Raw genomic sequence first — 26,497 nt, 5'->3', positions numbered from 1 at the left:
CTGGTGTGTGTGTGATGGTTTTTTTTTTTTTTTTTTTTTTTGAGCAAGGGAGGGGTGTTCGGTATTTTCAGTTAAACCATCTTGCAATCCTAGTGGCCGTAGCTATTTTGGAAGGTCAGGCAAACAAAGGGGAAGTATGAGAGCAGCCATCTTGGGAGAAGTGCCAAAAGCAAGTTTGAGGGAAAGCAAAAAGATGTAGATGCCTAGGAAGGTAAGAAATTCTCCAATACAAAGATCTATCCCTTCAAAACAAAAGTACAACCACAAAACAGAGTAATGCTTCCTCCTGCAAACAAACTATGGAAGCAGGAAGAGAAGCACCAGTTTCTACAGCTGACATGAAGGTCTTGTTAATAGAAATATAGAAAGATGTATAACGATGTGAGGGAAGAATTTTACACTTACATTAAAGACAAAAAATAAAAATAATTAGATTAAAGGAAAGATATCAGATATGGATAAAGGAAAAAGCAAGTAATCAGACAGGATTACTAATCCATATGAAAAAATCCAAATAACTGGAAAAGAAATAAAAAGAAACAGAATAAAAGCAAAAGGATGATAAGATAACACAGGGAAAACATAAGAATTAAAAACGATGAGTCCTTTAATAAGAATTAAAGGTATTCCAGGGACGAAACTTCTGGACACAGCCATTATTTTCCTTGTCATATTAGCACTGGGTAATTAAAATCATGTTCATATTGAAAGAGCTCCACATACTTTTCCTCCAGGTCCCCAGTGTGCTCTAGACCAAGAAATGTGATTGTCTATCTAGATTGCTGTCCAGACACAGGTAAAATATGGAGGGCAATGAGAGAGAGCTGAACCACTCATTATTCTTAAACACTCCTTACATATTTTCCCTGATCTGGCAATCTCAATGCTCAGAAAGTGAAGAGAACTATATGAGGAGACCTCAGTTCTTAGCAATAAAAATATACAAATGTGAGTTCTCATTTAGACTGTCCTTTAAAGCAGTGATTTTCAACCTGTGGTCCACGGTTACCTTGTTACCAGACTACATTTAAGGAGTCCACAAAAGAATGTCATTACCACTGGTAATGACTGGTTTTCAAGCTGTTATCCATGGAGTCCAGGGGGTCCCAGAGACTATGCCTAAGATTTCCAAAGGGAATCACACCTCCATTTCAAATATTTTAGGGGCCCACATATGAAAAAAGGCTGAAAACCACTTCTTTAAATGGAAGGACAGATAGATATCTGTCTTAGATCCAAAAGAAGGGAAACAGGTGTTTTTGAACATGGAAACAGGAAAGAGAGTGAAGGAATGGGATCAAAAGCATTGGCTCTATAGATCATCAACAAATCAGTGGGAATCAGTAAGATCAAAGAGAACTAGAACAGCACAAAAAAGATGCAACATCAAGATAAAAGGACAGATATGAGAGCAGAAGAAACAGTCTTGGTCTAGAAGAATAAGATATTACAATAAATAAGGAATAATAAATCCATATGATTATAATGATAAAAGGCTATAATTAAATGAAAGTTGGGCTGTATACCATTCTGGATATTTTACTTTATATGGATACATTATATTTATGTTTGGAAGAATTGTCTGCAAAATGCTGACATACGGTGGCTACGCTGTCTGACTTTTAGCAAAATGGCTGTGTCAACATGGCCATGTTGCTAAAAGCTGTGTAGTGTAGACAAAGCCTAATAGACAGGGATGGCAGTATATTTCCCTTTTCTTGTTTCAGCGTAAATTACGGTTTCAGAAGGCTGATATATTTTAATTAAGGGATCCTTGAAATGTCAATTTCACATTGTAGCTAATGTATATACTCCCAATCAAGGGCAAACTTCCTTTTTTAAAAATCAGTTTCTAATTTAGGCAATTTTAGGGAAGGTGATATTGCTCCAGGGGAGAGATTAATGCGGTGCTTAATCCCCTTTAGAATTGATTGAATACACCCAGAAGGCATTCAGCGGTAGCAAGTGCAAATTTGTTGTACCACTTAGAAAATGATCTTCAGGGATTATACCTGTTATTCTGCTTCTAATGACTCTCATTCCAGGCTTGGTATGATACTTTTCTAGGACAGTAGGCCAACTCGGTCACAACAGCTGATCTAAGAATTATAACTTGGTTTTATCATGCCTTGCATATATTATACTAAAAAAAATTGGGATTGAGTGGAAAAACAATGTCTGGTGGTTGAGTAGAGATTTGCTGTTTTATACCTAATTAGAATTCAAGAGCTGGAAGAAAATTTTCAAAAACAGAAAAAATGTTAAGGAAGGAATTGATAACAGTGTTCCCCGGGACATTGGAAAGGCAGTAATGAGGGAGCGCTTTATAAACAAAGCATCATAACTCAAAAAGATGAGAGCTCCTGAAGAAGAGTGTCTGGTTAAAGAACCTTCTGATCTGGAAGTATAATGGGGACTCTCCGGCGCCCCACTACCAAGCCGCGCCGTCCCCGGCCCTCTGGGGAGAGGCAGCCCTCCGGCCGCATCCCCGGCTCTGCTGCGCCTGCGTCCAGGCCGTGCTGAGCAGAAAGCCGGAGACGCCGACCCCTCTGCACTGGACGCGGTGTCAGCTGGCTGCACCAAGAGGGGGGAAGAGCGGCCGCGTCTGCCCGTCTGGGACACACCCACCCTGCAGGGGCCGACGATTGGGCATCTAATTCCGTGGCCCATCAGGGACATCAGTTGGCGGCTCCTTCACGGAGCTGTGAGCACGGGCGTGTACTTGGAGCGGTTTACCCCCATCCCAGACACCTGCCCCTTCTGCGGTGTGAGGGAGAACCTGGCGCACGCCTACCTTAAATGCGCCAGGTTGCAGCCCCTATTCCGGCTCCTCCAGAACCTCTTATTGAGGTTCTGGCTGCACTTTTCCCCTCACCTCTTCATTTATGCACACCCTATCCATGGCCCCACAAAGTCGCGAGACCTCCTCGTCAACCTCCTCCTGGCCCTAGCAAAAGTGACCATCTATAATACCAGGAGAAGGATGTTAGACGAGGGGGTTCTCTGCGACTGTGGGGCCTATTTCCGCTCCTCCCTTGTTTCACGAATCCGGGCAGAGTTCCTCTGGGCGGCGTCCACCGGCTCCCTCGATAGCTTTGAGGAGCAGTGGGCGCTGTCCAGGGTTCTCTGCTCGGTGTCCCCATCCGGTTCCCTAGTTATAAACCATTAGCCTGCACTCCCTGATCCTTTTTTCATTATTTGTCCACCAAAATTAATTGGACATGGGTCCAGTGTCCCTCCCGTAAGGCTGGGGAGGGGCTTTTAGAAGGTGGGTGGGCTTTGCCCACCCACCCTCCCATGGTTTTCCAAATAGACCCGGCGTCAGCTCCAGAGCCGGTGGGACTGCTCAAAAGGCCAGCGATGGCTGGAGGAGGCTGAGCAAACAGTTCAATATATTAAACAAAAATACAAAAAGGGCAATTAAATTGATAGGTTTTTAGACAGAAAGTGGAAAAAAACCCACTTCATCCCTCAGGTCAGAAATAAGGGAGATTTATTCATTGGCATCAAACAAATCTCTGAAGCATTTGCTAACTTTTAAAAATATATTTAATATGCTACAGAGCACCCCAAACTTGAATTTACGATTAGATATTTGAGAAATGTGAGACTACCTAAGTTCTCAGAGGATGATGTGGCAGCTCTAGATAGGCAAATTGCTGCAGAGGAAATTAAGGAGTAAATTAAGAATTTAAAATACAATAAAGCTCCAGGTCCTGAAGGGTTTTCTGGAAGTATTACAGAACTCTAAAGCAGGAGCTGGTCCCTTTTTAAACTGGATTATTTAATGTTATGTTGCAGAGGAATGAGATTCCAGATTCAAAGAATGAGGCAAACATTGTGGGCAGTCTTAATAAGGAAAAGATTTTACCAACTGTATATATGTATGTATTTCTTTAATTAACCCGGATGCTAAAATTTATGCCCGTATTCTGCCAAATTATGGTCAGCCTCACCAATCTGGATTTTTTTGGGGGCAGTCATGAATCTGATAATATCAAAAAAATTCTGAATTTTAATTTTAGTCATTCTTCCTTTATACTACTTTATTTGGATATTGAGAAAAGTTTAATTGGTTGGAATGGGAGAGCTTCAGACTGATTTTTGGTAAGATCTGCTTTTGGAAATCTGTTTTATAGGGTGGTATCCACCCCCTCTGCTCATTGTTGGGCATGTATATTTGTTAAAGGTCATCAAATTCCCTCCTTTTACTTTGACTACATAGCCCCTTTGGACACCCAGGGAAACTGAGGAAGCATCTTGTATCCAAGGTCATACAGTGTCAGGATTAGAACCCAGGGCTATGTTTACACCAGTGTTTCCCAATTTTATTTGGCCATGGAACCCTTTTAAATTCGGAAAAATTTCGAGGAACCCCTAGGGAAATCTTGTTGAGCACCACGACACCCCACACCCTGCCAGACCCCCAGGAAGACAGTCTGGTATGTAGAGCTGAAAAAGCAGATCACAAATAAGAAACGATAATAATAATAATGAACAGGGCTCAACAAACAATGTAATCTACTTGCCCGTGGTGAGTAGATTACACCCCAGAAGAACCGGTGCAGAGTGATCTGTGCATGCGCAGAACGATTTGCGCATGCGCAGAGCGCAGAACTGCGTGGCTGGCGAGCAGGGCTCGCCGCCGCTCGGCAAGCCCTGATAATGAACAAATGCTAAATGCATGAGATCAACATTTAGTTTAATTGCACATATTTACAAACAAATCACATTTAGTGTGTACAAAAAAATAAAGCTCAAAAACTAATATGAATTATATTGGCAGTTTTCAATGTGAAAAGTGGTTTTTCTTCTTTTCTTGGCAAATTCTTTTTTTATTTTGTTTAATACTCAAAAGTTGGATTTGCATATCTGGCACTTCATTCAGTCGATTTCTGTATTTTGTTTTTGTTGCTGCACAACTTGAGAATCCAGTTTCACACAAGTATGTGCTGGTGAACGTTAACAACTGACAAATTGCACGTCTTGATAAAGCTGAATATTCTTGACATAAGCCGCCCCAAAACGTAATTAGAGAAACTTCTTTACATTTTTGTATTAAGTGGCCATATGAAGTGATTTCGATTAGGTTTTCATAATCTTGCATAGGAAAGCCAGTCAGTTTTTCTGTTATACTTAATGGATTTGAAATCCAGTTGTTGTCCTTTATGATTGGAAAATACTTCATGATGTTTGTGTATAAATCACAGAGATGATCTGCAATGTCCTGGGCAGGAAGAAGAGTACAAGAAAAAGCTTGGGGCGGAGTTGTCTGGCCAGGAGGGAGGGTACAAGAGGGGTCTTAGGACAGAGTGTCTGGCCAGGAGGGAGGGTACAAGAAGGGATGTGGGGCAGGGTGTCAGAGTAAGCTGGGAATGCAGGCTCTTGAAGGGAGGGGGATATGAATGCTGGGTCTGGGCATGAGAGGGAACGCTTACCTGGCTTGGCACCCTGCTGCAGCAGGGAAAGCCTCCAGGCAGCATGCTCTTGTTCCTGGGAAAGTGGGGAGGGAGAGAGATCATCCCCCCCTCCCATGCAACGGGAAACCCAGCGCAGCTGCAGCACCAGATCATGCTTCTCACTGGCAGGGCGGAGGGGAGGGGGAGAGTAGAAAAAACTTCTTTCGAAAGAGAGCATGCAGACTGCAAACGCGGATCGAAAAATCAATCCTTTTTTTCAAAAGAGAACATCTTGACTGCCTGGACGCGCTGTTGACAGAAAGGGCACCCGGAACCACTTCTGTCAGGGCATGGGAGCAACATTTACTTCCTAGTGCTGCAGCATGCCCCTTGCTGCAGAGACTCGTGCTGAAAGGTACCCCCCTGGACAGCCCTTCCTGTGCTTGTGTAGTAGGCTGGTTTGCAATCCCCTTTGAGGGCAGCAAAGGTCTAGCAGTGCCTGCTGTGCCCAACTTTTTATATTGGATGTCATAGGTTTTATTTGTGTTTTGTATTTGGTTTTGTTTGTTTGGTTGGTTGGTTTTTTTGGCCATTGAGCCACAGCTGCCTCTGGCCATCCGATGGTCCCACACTGCCATGCTGCAGCTTCTGCAGCAGTTGCAATGCATCGCCTGAACGGTCCTGGCCCAGCACCAGTCAGACTTTGGTCTTGAGACCCTCATTTCAGATTTGGGAGTACTGGCATTGCCCCCGAACCTCATGTTGAAGAGGTGTTTTTGGAGTCTGGACACCAGCTCTGACTGGTGGGACTGCCTCATGTTGCAGCTGTGGGACGACCAGCAGTGGCTCAGTAACTTCTGCATGCGTAAGGCCACCTTCCTTGAGCTGTGTACCTGGCTCGCCCTTGCCCTCCAGCGACAGAAGACTCACTTGCAGCTCGCCATCCCCCTGGAAAAGAGGGTCGTTATTGCCTTGTGGAAGCTCGCAACGCCCGACAGCTACCGCTTAGTGGGACACCAGTTTGGTGTGGGCAGGTCTACCATTGGGGCCATCTTGATGGAGGTAAGGCACTGTCGGGAGACAGTCCCTGAGGAGATGGGCAGTTTGGAAAAGGTGGCCCATTGGAAAAGGGTGAGGATGAGTGGGGGCAAGGCCTGGACTTGGAGGCACGGGGGTCAGCGTCCTGGCCTCACCCATCCCTGCTGCTTGTTGGGGGTTGGCCTCCTGGGGAGTGGCTCCTGGATCTGAGGGTGGAAAGAGAGGGTGAGTGGGGCAGGCACCTTCAAAGGGCTTAGGACCCCTCTCATTCTGTGTGTGTGTGCGTGTGCGTGCGTGCGTGCGTACGTACGTACATATGTACGTACCACCGGGGACAATTTACTGACATTTGTGTTGGTTGGTCGAGGCGCGCACATGATGCCTGCATATTTTGTAACTCTTGCCTGTACTGTAGGCTGGAACATTCTTCTCACAGCGGGACTTTGCTCCTGGGGACCTCCAGATGCTGACTTGCATTGTGGGTAATGCGGCCTACCCACTGATACCATGGCTGATGAAGCCCTATACTGGCCACCTTGATCCGAGCAAAGAACAATTTAATGCACATCTAAACTGGGCTCGGATGCAGGTAGAATGCACATTTGGGTGTCTGAAGGGGAGGTTTAGGTGCCTCGACATGGGGGAGTGCAACATCCCTGACGTGGTGGCCGCGTGTTGTGTGCTCTACAACCTGGTGGAGAGCAAAGGGGAGGCCTTCCTTCCAGGGTGGGGCCTAGAGGCTGGTGGCGATGGGAGGCCTTTTGAGCTGCCCCGGACAGCTGCCATCCACCAAGCACATCAGTTGGGGGTGCGTATCCAGGAGGCCTTGAGGAAGAGGTTTTCTGAAGGAGCCCACTAACTCTCTCCAGGGCATACCCAATGGGGGTGTGTGTCTTGCCCACCCCGCAATACATTTCCCAACATAACACTAACCCTTTCTCAATGCCCCAGAAAATCAAGACAGACACTGTGTTTTACTTGACGAAAAACTTTGTAGGATCTTTAAAATAAACTCTGTTGGAACTTTAAAATAAACGCTGTTATCAATGATAATTTTTTTAAAACTTTCTTATAAACATGTTTTAACTATTTACAATAAATCTTAGAAAACTCGGGGAGGGGGCGGGGGTAAACCTGGAGAAGGGAAGTGGGAGGGGAGAGGGAAGGTGAGAAGCTGTAGGGAGGCAGGGAACTAGGAAGGGAGCTCAGGACTGGGAGTGCCTGCACCTGCCGCCTTGGGTCCGGGGTCTTCTGCATGATCGAGGTTGGGTGGGGCCTGGGACAACAGGGGGCAGTACAGGAGGGTGGGCTGCAGCTGAATCAGGGAGGACAGGGGAGGAAGGGGGACCAGGGTGAGCATCAAAGGGGCCGCAGCAGGGGGAGTCATGGGGGCAGGAGCAGGGGGAGTGGCAAAGGGGGCAGAAGCAGGGGGAGCGGTAAAGGGGGCCATGACCTCCCTAATTGTAGCGCAAATGTTGTTGCCCTGCCGCACCAGTTCTGCGAGCATGCGCTCACGCCAATCAGCCTCCTCCTGAAACTTCTGTATGAAGGTCTTGTGCATGTCCCACAGCACTGATATGTGCTGGCGCATCAGTTCTTGGTGGGTCTGCCAGTGCCTGCGGCTCCCTCCGCTGCAGCTGGCTGGCTGGGATGGTGTGGCTCTCCCATCAGTCACGGCCGTTGAGGCTGTGGAGGACAAGAGAGAGAGGTAGTCAATCATCCCTGAACACACCACCTTATTAGAGGGGACGCTCTGAGACACAGGCCCCGTGTCAAGGCTGATTCCCCACTCTGTCATGATGAATGCAGAAGTGGGGGTCCACAAAAGCAGCCCAAACCCTGATCTCCACAGGCTTGAGTACGAAACTTCCCCCCCAAAATCCTAACACCTGTACTTTGGGGATTCTGATGCCACCATCAAGTGCCTTTGAACCCACAAAAGGGTGGACACTTGAAAACAACCCCTGGGACACCCCAAGCACTTTTCTACCAAGTGCTTGAAAAAGACAGAGAAAATGCAAACTGCAGTCTGCGGTTGCTATCCCCTAGTCAGAGGCATGCAGATCCCACAGACAGATTTCCTAGGACACAGAAATGAAACAATGGCAGTTTATTTAAAAAAACCAACACTTTTATTATCACACAATATTCCTGTTGCAAGCATAATGATTTGATGGAAAAAGTTACCACTTAGGCTGTGTCCAGACTCAGGGGTTTTTTTCGGGAAAAGTAGCCTTTTTCCGAAAAAACTTCACCTGCGTCTAGACTGCAGCCGCGTTCTTTCGAAATTAAATCGAAAGAACGCGGCTTTTCTTTCGACGGCTGTAAACCTCATTTCACGAGGAAGAACGCCTTCTTTCGAAAGTGCTTCTTTTGAAAGAAGGCGTTCTTGAATGTAAATAGGGCTTCTTCGAAAGAGAGCATCCAGACTCACTGGGTGCTTTCTTTCGAAAAAGCGGCTTGCTCTTTCGAAAGTTCCGCGTGCAGTCTAGACGCTCTCTTTCGAAAGAGGCTTGCAGTCTAGACATAGCCTTACTGTGCTCATGGTGGACTCCCATGGGCTAAGGACTTAGTTACAAAAGAAAGGAAATCCCATTTTGAGCTGCACAGACATCAGATCCACATTCCCAAGCCATAAAACAATAAAACCTGGTGGATTTATCTAGACTTTACCCTATTTACACATTATGAAGAGTCTTTTTGGAGAAAAACATGTCTTCTTTCTCCCTCAGTATCTAACCAAACTGGCCAGAGACACAGAAGGATGGTATGGATAAGCAGCCCAGGGAAGTATGCATTAAAGTAGGTTCACAGGTTCACGAGAGGGGTCTGGAGAGGCCTACCCATCCCTGTCCTCCCCCTCACCCTGCAACCACACAGACGCACCTGGGCCATGCATGCTCTGGGACTGGCTCCTGTGACCACGTGTCACACTGCCGCTGCACATGCTTGACTGGACAGCTGCACACTGTCCAGGCCAAGCACTACATGTGATTATCATGCCCCATCCCCTGTGAACCAGCCTCCCCCACCGTGTCCATGCACCAACCTCACATCACTCACCTGATGTACCCTCCCTGGCATCAGATGATGTGCTGGAGGAGTCCTGGGCCTGTGGAACCAGATTTAGGGTGATGGTGACACTGTCCTCCTCCTCCTCCTCCTCCTTCTCCTGGACCAGCTGGTCATCATTGTCCTCCTGCTGCTCATGTTGGGTGACTGGAGGCATCTCTAGTCCTGACTCCATCAGGTGCCTTGGAGACTGTGCATCCCCACCACCCATTATCTGGTGGAGCTCCCTATAGTAGGGGCAGGATGCAGGTGCTGCCCCAGAGCGAGAGCTGGCGTCACGGGCCCGTGCATAGCCCTGACGTAGCTCCTTTACTTTAGCCCTCACCTGATCAAGGGTGCGAGGGTGGTGGCCTGCCTTTTTCGACAATGCAGTGGCCATCCTGCCATAGATGTCTGCATTACGCCAACGTGAGTGCAGGGCCTGGAGAGACTCCTCCTTTGCCCACAACTCAAGCAAGGACTGGATCTCACCCCCTGACCATGCTGGTGCACGCCGTTTGCTCCCCTTGCGTGGATCCTGGGAAGGAAGAGAGGTGCTTCCAGAGCCTTGTGGCTGTGCCATCTTGGGTACCAGTTCTGGCAGGGTGAGAAATGTGGCCACTTGTGCTACTCTCCAGCCGGCTTCCTGGCACAGTGGCTTAAATGGATGCCTGTGCCTTTAATTCCTGGCTGGAGACAGGAACTAAACTAGAGAGTTCTGCTTACTGGGGAAAGATTGTCCACCAGGGTTTTTCCTGGGCTGTGTCCAGACTCAGGGTTTTTTTTTAAAAAAGTAGCCTTTTTTCGAAAAAACTTCACCTGCGTCTAGACTGCAGCTGCGTTCTTTCGAAATTAAATCGAAAGAATGTGGCTTTTCTTTCGACGGTGGTAAACCTAATTCCACGAGGAAGAACACCTTCTTTCGAAAGTGCTCTTTTGAAAGAAGGCGTTCTTGAAAGCAAACAGGCTTTTTAGAAAGAGAGCATCCAGACTCACTGGGTACTTTCTTTCGAAAAAGCGGCTTGCTTTTTCGAAATTCCGCGTGCAGTTTAGACGCTCTCTTTCGAAAGAGGCTTGCAGTCTAGACATAGCCCTGGAGGCCTCTTTTTTCGACAGAACTGGCTCCCCTGCATCTAGGATTGCCAGATGGTTTAACCAAAAATACCCCCTTCCCCCCCACCCCCCCCAAAAAAACACCGGGGAAAAAATTCTGTTAAAAAAAGGAGGGGGAGAGACCAAAGTTGTATAGGGGAAAAAAAGGGACCCTGAAAGTCATTAAGGAAAAAAATAAAGAAAAAAACCAAAAAACAAACACACAACCCTCCCCCCCCCCCCCAGCATGGCCCCTTTAAGAGCAAGGGCTGAGCTCTGCCACTCTTAACAGGCTGCTGGTGTAGCGGCAGAGTGAGGGCAACAGCAACTCTTACTGAGCAAAATGCAGGACAATGTATCACTTTAAAGACTAACAAGATGGTTTATTAGATGATGAGCTTTCGTGGGCCAGACCCGCATACTTCCACCTTGACTTGTTTAGCATTATTAACACCCCCCCCTTTGTTCATCTGATGAAGTGCCCTAGTAAATGTGTAAGGAGCCACAGGACTTGTTTTTGCAGATGAAGATTAACACAGCGACCTCTCTGAGACGTCACTGGATATGAAGTTATGAGATTTTGCTACGTGGTTTGTGAAACTAGGGATGGGCCACAAACTAGCTCCTGAGGATAACAAGAGTGACCAACCCCGCTCCAGTCAGCTGTTCAGTGCCCTGGGGGCACGGCGGGCACTCCCAGCCGGGAGCCTGAGACTTTCCACTCGCGGCCCCGCTCTAGCATCCCATGCAGGGCGGGGGCTGAGGGGCGGGGGCGTGGCTATTGGGAGGAACCAGAGTGGGCCGCGCCCGGGAGCGCAGGACCGCCGCTCTTGCGCGCGTCCCCGCCTCTCGAGTGCACGCGCGGGAGATCCTGCAGGTGCGCGCCTGGGGAAGCTGGTGCGAGGCTTGGGGAAAGGGGCGGGGGCCGCAAAGGTGAGCGGGCGGCGCGTGCGCGCTTGGGGGCGGGGGCCGACCGCCGGGGGCCTTCCCTGCGCCCGTGGGCTGCGGCCCGCCCCCCTAGCTGGGGAGAGGCGGGTGTCATGTTCCCGCCGCGTCCGTCTTTGTTTACTGGAATCCTAGGCAACGGGCAGGGCGCGGCCCAGCTGCGGGGTGGCCCTTCCCCCGCCCGGGCTGCGCAGACACCCCATTGCCGCGCCAGGACAGTCCTCCCCTCCCCCCTCCCCCCGCGGGGTCCCGGGGCTCTGAGGTGCCGCTTCGAGCAAGGGGCTGGTGGCGCCCCGCCCCCGGGACACGGCGCCCGGCCTCGGCCCCAGGGTTTACTTCTGCCCGCCCCCACCCCAGGGCCGTGTCCCCAAGCCCGCACCTCACACGCAACGAGACCTCGAGCCCCGAAAACTTGCGAGTGGAACAATAAAGCGGGTGCCTGTTGTTTCCCATCCGGTGTCTGAGCTAGTGGGGGGCACTTGCTGCCAAGCTTCTGTCTGCAGCTCCAGGGGTGAGACACTTAAAAAGCAAAACAGCCGAAAAAATGGAGCTGCTCATGTCATTCCTTGGCTGTGGGAGGAGGTTTAAGGAGAACACGGAGCACTAGCTGGCAGTACTGTGAGCAGTATCACTCACCAGATAGGGCTGTGCTACAGCCAGAGCCTTAATATCACTTGCACACTTCTACCAACCTGTTGCAGAGAACTAAGGATGAGCCGATCAAACTAAGGATGAGCCGATTTCAGTCCCTTACCTTATTCGTCCTGTTGCCTTTCCTTTCAGACCACTAACAAGATTGGTACAGTGGGCTGGGCAAGGTAACATTGTATTTTGCCTGTTTCTGTTGGTGAGAGAGGCAAGTTTTGGAGCCTCACCAGACCTCTTCATTGGATCTGGGAATCTCCCCTGAGCAATAGGGCTAAATGCAAGGTGAAACAGATTTAGTGTAAGGAGCACATATTCTAGTGGGTCATCCTACCTTGAATGGTTCCTTAGGATAAGAGTACAGTGGAGTCTGGATTATCCGACACTCCGCTTTATCTGGATTATCCAACACTCCCTTTATCTGGATTATCCGACACTCCGCTTTATCCGACCCTGCAGCTCCCGGGGACTTTGTCCCCGGGAGCTGCAGGGTCGGATGCAGCGCAGGCGGGGACAACAACCCCGCTTGCTGCCCCTCCGCTCTCTTGGAGCAGCTGCTGCTGCTCCTGCCCAGGACAACGGGGCAGCGAGTGGGACTGTTCTCCTACCCCATGCCCTGGAGCTGCTGCTGAGGCTCCTGCCAGGGCCGCTTCTTCCCCGGCGGCAGCAGCTGCCCCCATGCTCTCTAGAAGTAGCTGATGTGCTGCTGCCAGGGAAGATGCAGCCCAGGCAGGAGCCCCATCAGCTGCTCCTAGAGAGCACAGGGACGGCTGCTGCTGCCAGGGCCGCTTCTTCCCTGGCAGCAGTCCCTATCATCCGACATATTCGGTAATCCAACCATGTGTCGGTCCCGTTTACATTGGATGATAGGGACTCTACTGTATGTGCTCAATACTTTTGCACTTCCTTGGACCTTCTGAGGAGCAAACCCAGGCAAAAGGTGGGCTGGAGCAGTATTGCTTTTGGGGTTGTTTATTGGCACAGATTCTTAAGAGCAAAGTGATGCACACATCACATTCGCGCTGGCAGTTCGGAGGTAGGCTGCAAGTGCGGTGTACATTACTTTTGATTTTGCTGGTGGCTGAAGTACTGGCCAGGCATCAGCTTCCTGAAGACTTGACCATGATGTTCCTTGGAAGATCCCTTCGAATCTATAGGAGACTTTACTTCCTCCTGGCCCATTCCAGGTTTCTGATATGATGTTACATCTCGTCTGGGGGGGAGGGGAGGGGAAGAGGGATTTTCTGGCCATTTCTCAGTTAATTTATCTGCTTGCAGGGTCTTTGCCTTAAAAGGTCAGAGATCCTAAACTGCCTTTTTGGTTGGATAGTTCTCATTCACACCTCACACACATTCCACAGGTTACATACATATTCATAAGCAATATGATTTCTAAGCAAAATGGGGCCTCGTGGCCTTGAGTACAAGAAACTACAGATAACAAACCAAAGGCATGATAAAAAGTTTAATAAATTGTAACTAAGAAAGCCAAGGTCAGGGAAGAAGGAAAAAGCAGAGGAGTATGTCTGGTTAGCTAGACATTGGTGAAGGGAGGAAGGGGGGGGGGGGGAAGGATCATATCAGTCTGGTTACAAATACTTATACTAAACAGTCTGTTCCACCTGGTGGCAGTGTTTCTGTGAAATGGGCACTTGTCCACTGGGAAGTGAAGATAGTTAACTTGTGAGCTTTCTTCTTACCAAGGTTTTTCTTACTATAAAGGTAAAACTTTTATATGTTTTGTGTGTGGTGGTTAAATCATTGCAAACACATACTATTAAATATTTTGACTCAATATAAAAATACTTTTTAAAAATCCGATTAAATTAATTTGCAAATACTAATAACCAGGGCTCGACAAATTATGGAAAACCCTACTCGCCAGACAAAAAAGGGACTCGCCACCGCCCCCCCAAAGTGTTTTTTTATGGCATAAATTCCTAATAAGAACAGTAATTACTAATAAGTTATTAATAAATACCTTATAAATCTCTACCTTTTCCCTCTGCTGCCATGTCTCCTCCCCTTGCTCCATCAGCTCCCCTAGTGCCTGCTGCTCCCCAACTCCTCACCCTCCTCTGCTGTCCCGACTCCTGCCTTCTCACTGTCCTCAGCCTTCCTGAGACCTGCCCCCCTCCACCAGCCGTTCTCTCCCCCCTGTGCCCACTCCTCCAGTAGCCCCACTCTGATCATGTGAGCTACCCCTCCTCATCCCTCTCCTAACACCTCCCTCTACACACCTGCCCTGCTTCTCTCCTCTGGTGCTGGTCCCTCCCCTTCAGGTGTCTGCCCTTCTTCTTCATTCAGAATTCTCTGGCACCTGCACCCTCCTGGTGCCTCCCCCTTCCCTCACTGCCCCTGCCCCCTTTGCCCTCTTTTTCCCTGATACCCACCCCCTCACAATCCTCTGCCCCCGTTCCCTCACACATGCCTTGCTCCATCCCCACCTTCCTCATACCCACCCCTTCTTTCAAGCCTTTTCCCAGCACCGCCCCTCCCTCTCTAGCCCCCAATGCCCTTACCCTCTTCTCTTCCAGCATCACCCCTGTCCCCCCTCCCATTGACACCTCCCCTCCTGCCCTTTTCCTCATTGTCTGCACTTGGCCCCCTGGCATTTGTCTCTCCTGCACCTCTGTCCCTTGGTGCCTTCCTCTTTCTTCTTCTCCTGACCTCCTTCCCTCCCCTCAGCACAAGCCCCTTCCCCATATTTTTCCCCTTCCCTTCCCTTCCCTTCCCTTCCCTTCCCTTCCCTTCTCTCTGCACAGCCCCGGCCCTGGCCCCACCTGGCTTCTGCTTTCCACTTTGCGGGGTTGCTGGAGCCTTTTTGAATCCGTCAGGACACCACGTCATGCCAGCGTCCTGCCATCTGGCTCGTGCCCTGCCTCGCGCTGGAGCTGCACGCAGGCATCCTGGCACTGAGAGTCGCTGCACTTCCCCCTTCCTGGTGGCGCTCTGCTCCTACACCGGCCAGCGGATCAGATGGGGCCGCGCTGCCCGTAGTGCAGGCTTTGGCCAGCCCGTCACAATGGCCCACCAGGCCAGTCCGCCCCTGCACTCGCCAGCTGGTAAAATTTACTCGCCACGGGCAAGCGGGCGAGTGTATGTGTCAAGCCCTGCTAATAATGAATATACACTAATTTGACAATTTTCTATGTTAAAATTATGAAAATCTTCTTACATTTGTGGTTATGAAAAGATAGATGCATTCTCACTTTAACTTCATCTTCAGGAGGAGTAGAAAACGCTTGAAACTAACACCTGTTGAGTAACTGAAAATAGGGCCAACTTCTACTCCCTTATGGTTTAGAAAGTACATGATGGGGTGTTTGCTGTCTGGGAATCTTGAGGTTGGAAGGGAAACTAACTGTTCATGCAGAACCATCCAAGATAGGTGAGGACACTCTGCAGAGAGAACGCTGTGTGCCATGAAGGGAGGGCTTGGAGCTGTTCAGGTTCCCAGCTAGGGTATTCTTAACAATTCTCAGGACATTGTAAGTATTCTGGTCTAGATAAACTATGTAGGCTGTAAGTCAGGGATGGGGAAGGCTTATATATTGGATACAAATTGCAAATACTAGTTTTAAGAGGGGACTAATGAGAGAATAAAGTGAAGAGAAAATTAGAGTTTCTGGGACTGAAGGTTGGAGCTAACACAGAAGCTAGGAACTGTTACCAGTAAAAGATAACACTGGCAAGGAGGAGTGAAGTTTAGAGTTGCTATGGAGATGGTCATCCAATGCAACATTACCGTAGATCGTTGATAGAACCTGACCAAATTCATGGGCCATTTGACCAATTTCATGGCCAGAGGGTTTTAAAATTGTCAGTTTCATCTCCGGATGTAAACTTCTCAGATTTCACTGTTTTCACTGTTTGGTCCCAAGCCAAGAGGTAACTGTAGTAGGGATGTGAAAGTGTAACTGCGCACATGGTTAACCAGTGAGCCTGGGCTCATCAGTTAATGTTCATAGTAGGGATGTAAGCGACTAGTCAACTATCCAATAAGTGACTAGTAGATTATCAGAGAGAGGCAGCAAGAAGGGGGAGCAGGAGCTGGTGCTGGGGAAACCAGTAAAGTCATTTCCCCCCTAGCATCATCTCTGCGGGGGGGCAGGGGAGGCAGAGGCACAGCAGGAAATGGCACGCGTGGGTACTGCTTCAGTCCTCCCTCGCTCTGGTTCCCATTGTAGACACTTCTAATTGTGAAATTTACAAGAGCTCTCCAGGACTCTTGTATACTTCAAAAGAAGAAGAGCCACAGGGAGCATGGGTGAACAGGGATTCAAACAGTCCCCACTTGCCCCGTGCTCTCTGTGGCGCCCTTCCTCCTTGCTGGGATGTGTGTGGGGGGGGGGGGGGGGAGGGAGGGGATAGGGAATGATGCTGTGAAGCAGCCCCTGTCTCCAGGGGTCCCAGTGAGGAGCTGGGCCCTCCGCAAACAGGGGCCTTTGCAGTGGCCAGGGCTGTCAATTGCAAACAGAAGTGGCTGGACTCAGCATGAACCAGAGCTGAGCAGTCCTGGCTCATGCTGATTGCTGTGCCCAGCAGCTCTTACTATATTTAAAATGCAGAGCCACAGCTCGGGTGGCTCTGGAGCTGGTACGAGCCAGGACTGCTCGGTCCCGGCTTGAGTCAGTTCCTCTGGAGCTACCCCCATTGCAGCTCTGCAGAAGCGCTTATTGACTAATTGTATAAATGATACAAATTGTATAGACTATATGATTAGCCAGATAATCTCATTTTAACATGCTTAGCTCACAGTTACACGCAGGCTCCCAGTATGTGTGGGGAGCTGGCTTAAAAGCCAGCTTCTGGCACACACCGACTCCCGGGGAAGCTACCTGTCCTCCCGCACTGCAGCAGGTGGGAGCCGGAGCCAGTGCCAGTTCCCTGTGAACATTGGCTTCCCCATGTGTAGCCATATAAATTTTCAGCAGTTACACTTATACATTATTAAATGTGTTTTAACATCCCTAACTTGTAGGTAAGTCTGTTCCCCTATCTCCTCTGAGCAGCTGTGCTGGTGAAGAGGGAGTCCTGAGTCTGGTCCCTCTCCAGCCATACAGGACTGGTAGCTAGGAGCCCCCTAGCTGGTGTACTCCCAGCAGCAAGGTTCAGATCGGACCTCCACAAACCACCTTCAGTTGCAGGAACCTACAGGACGATTCCCCAATTCCAGAGCTTCTTTCAACCACGAGAATGGCCATACAGGGGAAGGCCAAGTCCTGTTCCTTCCCAGCCTGGTGGGGAAATACAGCTAGGGACCCCTGGATGAGCCATTCCCAGCAGCATGAAGCAGATCAGATTTTATCGGAAAAAGGCTTATTTCACAGTCTGACACTTTTTTCACAGCCTAATCATGCAATAAAATGACCAAGTTGTGAGTTTTAGGAGCATATTGTGTAATTTAATTATTTTACAATAATATTTACATAGAAAAATTATGATTTTCATATCTTTTTATTTACAGTTTATTGGAAGGCCATAGTCAAATTTGCATGGATTTGGAGGTTAAAGGAGTTGCTGCATCTCCTAGAAGGCAAGCTGAGCTGGCATCAAGGGGGAAGAAACTTAGTCAAGTATGTTTACAGAAAGCTTAATGTTTCTATTTTTACTTAAAAACACACCCATAGATAGTTCCGTTGTAGTTTACAGACCTGTTAGCTCCATATTATGTTTTAAAATAGCATAGTTTAAGCAACCCTATTAAAGTTACTGCAATATAAAAGAAAACAAGTTGAACTTGCAGGGTAAGTATTAAAAGTAAATAAATTACAGTCTTGGTGGGTATAAATACAGGGTTAGATAATGGTAGCCATTAGTTTAATTGTAACTATACTGAAAATTAATACTTTAATTATGTACTGGAGATATTTCTCTTCCCCGGCCCCCAGGTGTTGTGCCCTTCACATTTATAGGTTAAAAATAGTTAAACAAATGCTAATCAATAACTGTTTTTTGTCCTCGCACTACATACTTCCATTTAACTTCCTCCTTGTTGCTAAGTGTCCACATTAGGGTGCCCAGGACTTAGACCTGTCAACAGTGGCAGATTGCCTTTTTCCTGCTTGACATAGAAGATGCCTTTCTGTATTCCACTCTGAGATCTGTTCTAATAATAGCATCTTCCCAACCAGTATTCTTGTGAGAATACTGTTTTGTAACCCTGTCATTCAATAGGCACCTCTGTGGTTATGTTGCAAAAGGGAACATGCCTATTCTTCGCTGTTCTTCCTCAGGGTTCTGAATGTAACCATTGTGACACTTCTGCCTTCTGTTAGCTAAAAAAAGTAAGTAACAGGAAACAAGATTCAGATTCTGTTCTGTAAGGTCTCAGATGAGAAGCTGTTAGTCTATATATGCAAAAATGAGGAGGAGTCCTGTGGCATCTTAAAGACTAACAGATTTAATAGGATATATACTTTCGTGAGTAAAACCCACTTCATTGGATGAATTGGAGTGGAAGTTACAGAGGCAGGGGTGTGTGTATATATAGTGTTAATGAGGCTAATCAAGTTGGGGTGGAACTGGCTCATTCACAGCATTTGGTGTGGAGATGTGACTATCAAGAGAGGGGAATTGCCTTTGTAGTACATTAACCATTTAAGATCCTTATTCAATCCTAAATTGATCATATTGAATTTGAAAATGAACTACAGTTCAGCTGTCTCCCTTTGTAATGGGGTTTTGAAATTCTTTTGTAGAAGGATGGCTGCTTTTAAATCCATTACTGAATGCCCAAGGAGGTTAAAGTGTTCCTCGCCTGGTTTATGTGTGTTACCTTTCCTGATTTCTGATTTGTGTCCATTTATCCTTTGGCACAGAGACTGTACAGTTTGGCCAATATACATGGCAGAGGGGCATTGCTGGTACATGATGGCATATATCACATAGGTACATGATGTTGTGGTTAGGTTTTGTGATGGTGTCGCTTGTATAGATACATGGACAGAGTTGGCAACAGGGTTTGTTACCAGGATAGGTTTCTGGGTAAGTGTTTCTGTGGTGTGTTGTGTAAGTATTTGCTTCAGGTTGGGAGGCTCTCCTGTCTTCTAATGTCTGTGAGAATGAGGGATCGTTTTCCAGGATGGGTTGTAGATTGTCAGTGATGTACTGGAAAGGTTTTAGCTGGGGCTATGTCTAGACTGCAAGCCTCTTTCAAAAAAGAGTGTTTATACTACAACCGGTACTTTCAAAAAAGCAATGTGCAGTCTGGCAGTCTGGATGCTCCTTTTCAAAAAAGATCAGTTTGCATTACATACCGCCTTTTTTCGAAAGAGCCATTTCGAAAAAAGGCGTTTTTCCTCATAAAACGAGGTTTTCTGTGGTCGAAAAAACTGCTGCATTCTTTCGATTTACTTTCAAAAGAATGCAGCAGCAGTCTAGACGCAGGGGAAGTTTTTTCGAAAAAAGGGCACTTTAAAAAAAAACAAACCCTGTAGTCTAGGCACACCCTGGGGGCTGTAGGTGATAACCTGTGGTGGTCTGTTGTTTTCCTTGTTGGGCCTGTCCTGAATTAAGTGACTTCTGGATCATTATCTGGCTCTGTTAACCTTTTTCTTCACTTCCCCAAGGGGGTATTTAAGTTTTAAGAATACTCGATCAAGCGGTTGTAGTGTTTGTCTCTGTCTGACAGATGTTTATCGGTGTCTGTATCACAGTTTTACACTCCTCAAAAGACAGAACTCTGTGTTTAAATCATTATTTATGTATTTATATATTCTGATGCTTTTGTAGGGATGGAGACCAAAAACAACTCACGGCGTTCGTCCAGCTGAGTAAGTCTATTCTTCCTGCTTATGAGCTGTCTGTTTTATTCTGCAATAAGTAACTTTGTTAAGCTTTCTTATTTCATTCAGGCTACGTCTACACCGGCATGCTCTTGCGCAAAAACTCTTTAGCACAAGAGTTCTTGCGTTAAAGTAGTTGTGCAAGAGAGCGTCTACACTGGCATGTGCTTTTGCATAAGAGCATCTATGCCAGTGTAGACGCTCTCTTGCGCAAGAAAGCTCTGATGGCCATTTTAACCATAGGGCTTTCTTGCGCAAAAAATTCATGTTGCCTGTCTACACTGGCCTCTTGTGCAAGAACGTTGCGCAAAAGGGCTTATTCCTGAGCAGGAGCATCATAGTTTACTTGCGCAAGAACACACGGCCAGTGTAGACAGGCAGCAAGTTTTTGCGCAAGAGCGGCTGCTTTGGCACAAGATCGTGCCAGTGTAGACACAGCCTAAGTCTTTATGCTGATATATAAATCAAGGAGTTAGATGAAATTTATCAGCATAAACCAGTTGGCTATACTTTATATTTAACGGGAAATTTTAATTGTTTTCTTTAAAATGATACTTTTAAAAGTTACATGTATTTGTATAAATTTCAATTCAGCAAAGTAGGGTTTTTTTTGGAAAGGTTCATTGAGATGAATGGCAATTAGGCAGCATTATTAGTGATTGTTCATTAACGTTTTGCTTTCTTTCAAATATTTAAAAGTTGGATGATAGTGCTTTACTTTTTTGGTTACTATCTAAGGTCATGGGTGTTATTTCTAATTGTAAGCCAGCTAGCCTTTATACTTTTTACCATTATGCTCCTTATGGATAGTTTCTTATAAATACAGAGAAACAATCATGAAAAAGAGTTTTAACAAATGATTTGAAAGATGTTTTTTTAAAGTACTTCCAAAGTTGGGGATTCTGAGGCCAGAAAATAGATATATTATTATTAATGCCATATTTGAGACTGAACTGGCCTATTTAAAAAAATCTTTATAACCATTTTGGCTCTTCATACCATTCTGCCAATATGTATTAAATATAACCTTGGAATGGCTGGATAAAGGAAGGGATAGTTCTGTCTCTGTGTATATTCTGAACTATCATTCTTCACTGGCTGGATGGACCTGGAGAGTCAGCATGTCTTTCAGTTGCAGAAGTGACTCTTTAATAATAGAATTTTGAAAAACTTTGGTAACAAAGTGAGAGAAAAAATATACTACTGTTGCTCATACTATACTTGGATTGCTGTTAGAAGGCTTGCTTGACAGTGAAATCTGATATATTTCACAAGTACTGTTTCTTCTTTGAGTGATTGCTCATGTGCATTCCAAGAGATGTATTCACGCACACATCACTGGAGAATATTCCCTTTAGCATTACCATTGGGTCGGCTCTGAAGCTCCCTGGTGTGGCACCTTTGGGGCTTGGTATATAAAATACTGCTGACCTCCCACCCTCTTACAGTCTTCTTCTCGCCATTGAAGGTTGTTGGAGCTTCTTAGCCTCTTGCATTTCAAGTACTTCAAAATCTGTTGTTAGTTTAGTTGTTAGAGTAGTTCAGTTCTAGTTAGCATAGCTAGCCTGATGGGGGAGTTGCATAGCAGGCTTGAGCTGTGACTGAGCAGTCCTGGCTCGTGCTGGCTCAGGGAGCCACCCGTGCTGCAACTCTTCATTTTAAATGTACAGGCAGTCCCCGGGTTACGTACAAGATAGGGACTGTAGGTTTGTTCTTAAGTTGAATCTGTATGTAAGTCGGAACTGGCGTCCAGATTCAGCCGCTGCTGAAACATCAGTTTCAATAGCGGCTGAATCTGGACGCCAGTTCTGACTTACATACAGATTCAACTTAAGAACCCCAGGCATCCCCAAGTCAGCTGCTGCTGAAACTGATCAGCGGCTGATTCCAGGAAGCCCGGGGCAGGGGCTTCCTGTAGTCAGCCACTGGTCAGTTTCAGCAGCGGCTGACTTGGGGATGCCTGGGGCAGAGCAGCTGGGGTGCTGCTGGGTTGGTCCAGTAGCGCTGCTGCTCCTCGGCGCTACTGCACCAACCCAGCAGCACCCAAGCTGCTCTGCCCCAGGCGTCCTGATTCAGCCGCTGCTGAAACTGACCAGCAGTGGCTGAATCAGGACGCCTGGGGCAGAGCAGCTGGGGTGCTGCCGGGTTGGTCCAGTAGCGCCCAGAGCGGCGCTACGGGACCAACCGGCAGTGCCCCAGCTGCTGTACCACAGGCGTCCGGAGCAAAGCGGCGGAGCACGGGGGCAGCGGGACAGCCCAGATGCGCTGTGGCTGCCCTGCTGCCCTCGGGCTCTGTGGCTTTGCTCTGCTTTGCTCCCCGTCCCCCTCGTCTGCAGACCAGGGGGACGGGGAGCAAGCAGAGCAAAGCCGCGGAGCATGCGGGCAGCGGACAGTCCAGACGCGTCTGGGCTGTCCGCTGCCCGCGTGTTCCTCCGCTTTGCTTCCTCTCCCTGGTCTGCTGGAGACCAGGGAGAGGGAGGGCCCCGTTCGTAACTGCGGATCCGACATAAGTCGGATCCGCGTAACTCGGGGACTGCCTGTAGTAAGAGCTGCTGGGCTTTCACTACATTTAAAATGCAGAGGTGCAGTGTCCTGGACCAGCACGAGTCAGGCCTGCTCGGGCTGCTGGACTCAACGCGAGACTCAGTTTGTGGCGCCCAGTCCTGTCTGCTGTGAACAGACACTATTCCGGCAGCAGCCTCTGTTTGCTGTAGCCAGGGGCTGCTGCCGGAGCAGCCTCTGCAGGCAGCCAATCCGGGCCACTGTGAATAGGGATTGCTTGGCAGTAGCAGCCCCTGTCCGCAGTGTGTGTGTGTGTGTGTGTGTGTGTGTGTGTGTGTGTGTGTGTGTGTGTGTGTGTGTAAGCTCCCACTGGGACCCCAGTGAACAGGGGCTTCTGCTGGAGCAGCCTCTGCCCTTGGCAAGCCTTGACTTGCTGTGGGTAGAGGCTGCTTTTCAACGGCCTCCCCTATCTCCCCCCTGTTGCCTTTGATAGAGACAGCAGGCGGGGCAGGCGGCACCGTGGAGATGGTGTTGGAGGAACCAGCTTTTAAGCCAACTCCCCCCAGCACCGACTCCTGTTCCCTCCCCCTGCCTCTCATAGACGCAGCAAGGGGAGGAGGGAAGTGAGAAGTTAATACTCCAGTCTGCTACCTAATAACCTTTTGCTTATTGAGTAGCCAACTAGTTGACTCCTTGCTTATACCCCTAGTGCAAATACCAGTGCATGTGGTGAGGGACTGCTTAGTTTAGTAAAAATACCTGTGAACCCTTATAAGATGTACTTTACGCAACTCAGAACATGGCACCACTCCCTGCTTGTTTTTGACAATGTCTTGCTGCCTCTACACTACCAGTCTTTCCTTTCCTCAGAGAGCTGTGGGGAAAGGCTCTGGCTGGGGGAAGCAGAGGGAGCCTTTCCTCTCTGCATCCCCAGTGCCAAAGACTTTCACTGATGCATGTGGCTATGGACTGTAGTATGAACACGTTTTACTTTTTTCTGTGGCATGTAGCTATCCATACTCTGTATGCAACCACTAGTGTTGTGCAATATAGACAAAGCCTTATGGTTTGATCTGCCTCCCCTAGAAAGTTAGTGGGCATTGGATTGAACCCAAAGGGCATAATCTAGTAAGACCCTGAATGCACTTTCATTAATGCTGAGAATCTTCATCTCCAGAAGGAAATACAGGCCACTGTAAAGAGTGTGCAGCATAGACATACTTTAGAGCAGGGGTTCCCAAACTTTTTGACACGGGGACCAGTAAATCCATTTGCGAGCTTTCGGAGGACCAGTAACATTCATTTGCATATTTGCATATTCATTAAGCAAATGACAAATATGCAAATATATTGGTTTTGGTCCTCCCAAAGCCCCCAGAGCCAGCTTTAGCAAAGCTTTTGATATGGCCACCCACAACATTATTACCAGCAAGTTAAGGGAATATGGATTGGAAAAATGGACTGTAATCCAATAAAACCCTGCACCACCACATCGTGTATTGAAAAGGGGCTCATTTATTTTCAGAAAGCTGACACCATCTTTGGAATTTTTTATCCATATTCTCGTTCCTGATGGTGAATGCACCAGGGTCTCTCCATTCTGACACACTGTAGTGCCTTTAAACCTCACTGTCAGCAGTGGGGATATTTAAAAGACACTGCTTTTAAATTTTTATTCAGGATTTGGGTGCGCCCTGAACTGTCCCCCTCCCCGCTGGCCGATTCTCTCACCCCTCATCCCCCACCTTCCCCTCCCCCCCCCCGCCCTGTGCCAGCCTCACTGTCCCCACCAGCCGATTCTCTCTCAATCTCTCCTGGCAAGCCTTGCTGTCCCTGCCAGCCCTGCTTCCGCGGGCCGGTTCCCCAGCCATCCCCGTGATCTCCCCCAGCCAGCCTCACTGCCCCCGCCAGGCATTCCCCCCCCCCCCCCAGCGATCTCCCCAGGCCAGCCCCACTGCTCCCACCCCCTTGGCCAGCCCTGCTTCTGCCAGCCAGTTCCCTCCCTCCCCCCCCAGCCAGCCCTGCTTCCACCGGCCAGTTCCCCAGCCAGCCCTGCTTCTGCCAGCCAGTTCCCCAGCCCACCCTCCCTCCCTCCCCAGCCAGCCCTGCTTCCACCGGCCAGTTCCCCAGCCAGCCCTGCGATCTCCCTCAGCCAGCCTCACTGCCCCCACCAGCCAGTTCCTCCCCCGCGATATCCCCTGGCCAGCCCCACTGCTCCTGCTCCCCCCAGCCAGCCCTGTTTCTGCCAGCCAGTTCCAACCCCCCGGCCAGCCCTGCTTCCGCCGGCCAGTTCCCCTCCCTATCGCCCCCGGGCAGCTCCACTGCCCTGACCCTGCTTCCCTGCAGCCCATATCCAACTCCTCCTCCCCCCTCCACAGCCAGCAATAAGAGCTCACCTGGTAACCCTCACTATGCCTCTGCCCGGAGCCTGAAACATGTGGCTGCATCTGCCCAGCCTGGCTGAGGGCTTGGGGAACCTGGCACTGCACGGGCAGTCCGGAAGCCTGGAACACCCTGACAGCCACGCTGAGGCCCGGTATTTTTTTCCCGTGGCCTGGTAACAGCCCATAGTTTGGGAAATGCTGCTTTAGAGGGTGGTAAAGATACTCACCACCTAAGAGGATTGTGTCTAAAATGAAGTAAAAGTATAGGATTGCTTTAATGTATTTTAATGGACTTTCTGATTTTTTTAAACTGAATGAGGAGTCACTATTGTTATTTAGTTGGAGTATAGTAACGTTCCACTAAATCCCTTGTGCTAAATCCCTTCAGTTAGTTTTGAAGAACTATATTAAAAAAGGATCACTTTTTACTTCCCCATTGCTTCTCCTCTGGCTAATTATGGAGGGGAGAGAATTTGCCACAGTAGTAATGATGGGAAATGATAAATCCCTGGCTTCTGATCTTGCTGCAGCTGCTCCTACTGGGGAGTGAAAAGAAAAGGAGCCAGAATGGTCTAGCTAGAACTAGCTGAGGCTGGAAGTGAAGATAGAGCCATCCAGGGGCCCTTCACAGCTGCCAGTGTTCTCTGCAACTGAGGATGAGGAGACTCAGTTGCCACTTCCCAAGGTGAAGTGAAGGGATTGGTAGAGACTTTTGTCAGGTAGGCCCTCTCCAATTATAGTGCAATTGTTTATAGTGAAGGTATTTTTGTGAAAGGGAAAACACTTTAATAGCTGAAGGTTCCCTTTTGTACTTCAGCTGAAAACAAGAGCATGTGTTGAAGCATTACTAAACCCATATTTTAATTTTCTGCAGGGTGCCATGCCTTGATTTAGGCAAGCTGGGATCTTCAGATGAGGAGGTAATCGTGAGTTAGTTTTATCTGAAAAGTTTGCAGAAATTTGCCAAAACATTCTAATAACCCTCTTCTCTTTTGTGTTTTAGGATGGAAATTCTTACATACCATTCAGTAAGAGGTATCCTCGCATTGGCCCTCCAGATTCCTCTTCAACTGTTAGTTGGGGTACACCATTACAGACGCCTTATGCACAGCATTATCAGACACAACAGGTCAATTTGTCATTGCTAATATCTTAATACTGTGTTTTATGAGAGTTGAAGCAAATAAAGTACATCTAATTTTATGACACACTTTAGATCTTTCCATTTGTGTAATTAAATTAAAAAATAGGAGAGTATTATTAGTCAAAGTGCTTTCTGATCAAGGGTTTTTTGCTACGAAGCTCTTCAGAAATTTCAAACTTTCTTCATCACAGTAACCATTTATTGTAGACTGTTGATTTATACTCTTTAGTTCTTTTAATTTTTCTTACTAACAATTTGTACATTAGTGGTTAGATTGTTTCTAACAATTTTGAAAGCATCTGAAAATTGTGATTTCTACTTCTAAACAAATCTTACAAAAATTGTGTAAATCAGAAAACATTAAAATAATTAACCATAATAAGAAATAGTTTTTAAACATAAGTTATGAAAAATAACTTCTGTTTACAAATAAAAAATATTTATTGTGTGGACGATTGAGTTGATCTTGACCACTCATAAATTATTGAATTAGAGTGAAGAAACTTT

The 26,497-nt window shown here is 47.8% G+C and overlaps 2 protein-coding genes across 7 annotated transcripts in view; one reads left to right on the top strand and one right to left on the bottom strand.

Moving 5' to 3' along the window:
• Window positions 1–6,195: 6,195 nt before the first annotated feature.
• Window positions 6,196–10,605, bottom strand: LOC142829885 (uncharacterized). The gene is made up of 2 exons (XM_075932022.2): window positions 9,501–10,605; window positions 6,196–8,123 (listed from the first exon to the last, which is right to left on the bottom strand). Exons 1-2 carry the CDS (start codon window positions 10,069–10,071, stop codon window positions 7,630–7,632), a joined length of 1,065 nt encoding a protein of 354 aa, XP_075788137.2. The 5' UTR covers window positions 10,072–10,605; the 3' UTR covers window positions 6,196–7,629.
• Window positions 10,606–11,273: 668 nt separating this feature from the next.
• The window catches only part of CAPS2 (calcyphosine 2), a 67,567-nt gene continuing 52,343 nt past the window's right edge, over window positions 11,274–26,497 (top strand). For 2 of the 6 annotated variants that reach the window (XM_075932007.2, XM_075931999.2), the window contains exons 1-3: window positions 19,908–19,948; window positions 25,721–25,766; window positions 25,850–25,881. Coding sequence is in view for 3 of the 6 variants with exons in the window: in XM_075931995.2 (XP_075788110.2) it covers window positions 17,669–17,749; window positions 19,908–19,948; window positions 25,721–25,766; window positions 25,850–25,975 (294 nt within the window). In the remaining 3 variants the exon portion in view is untranslated. Of the gene's footprint in view, window positions 11,514–17,640; window positions 17,750–19,907; window positions 19,949–25,359; window positions 25,566–25,720; window positions 25,767–25,849; window positions 25,976–26,497 lie in introns of those variants that run through there. The other 4 variants (XM_075931995.2, XM_075931990.2, XM_075931984.2 and 1 more) reach the window with 4 other exon arrangements.

The sequence above is a fragment of the Pelodiscus sinensis genome, chromosome 1 (assembly GCF_052426305.1).
Source record: "Pelodiscus sinensis isolate ZL-2025 chromosome 1, ASM5242630v1, whole genome shotgun sequence".
Lineage (NCBI taxonomy): Eukaryota > Metazoa > Chordata > Testudines > Trionychidae > Pelodiscus > Pelodiscus sinensis.
Note: the sequence above shows the minus strand (reverse complement) of the source record. Positions and strands in the feature narration are given on the sequence as shown.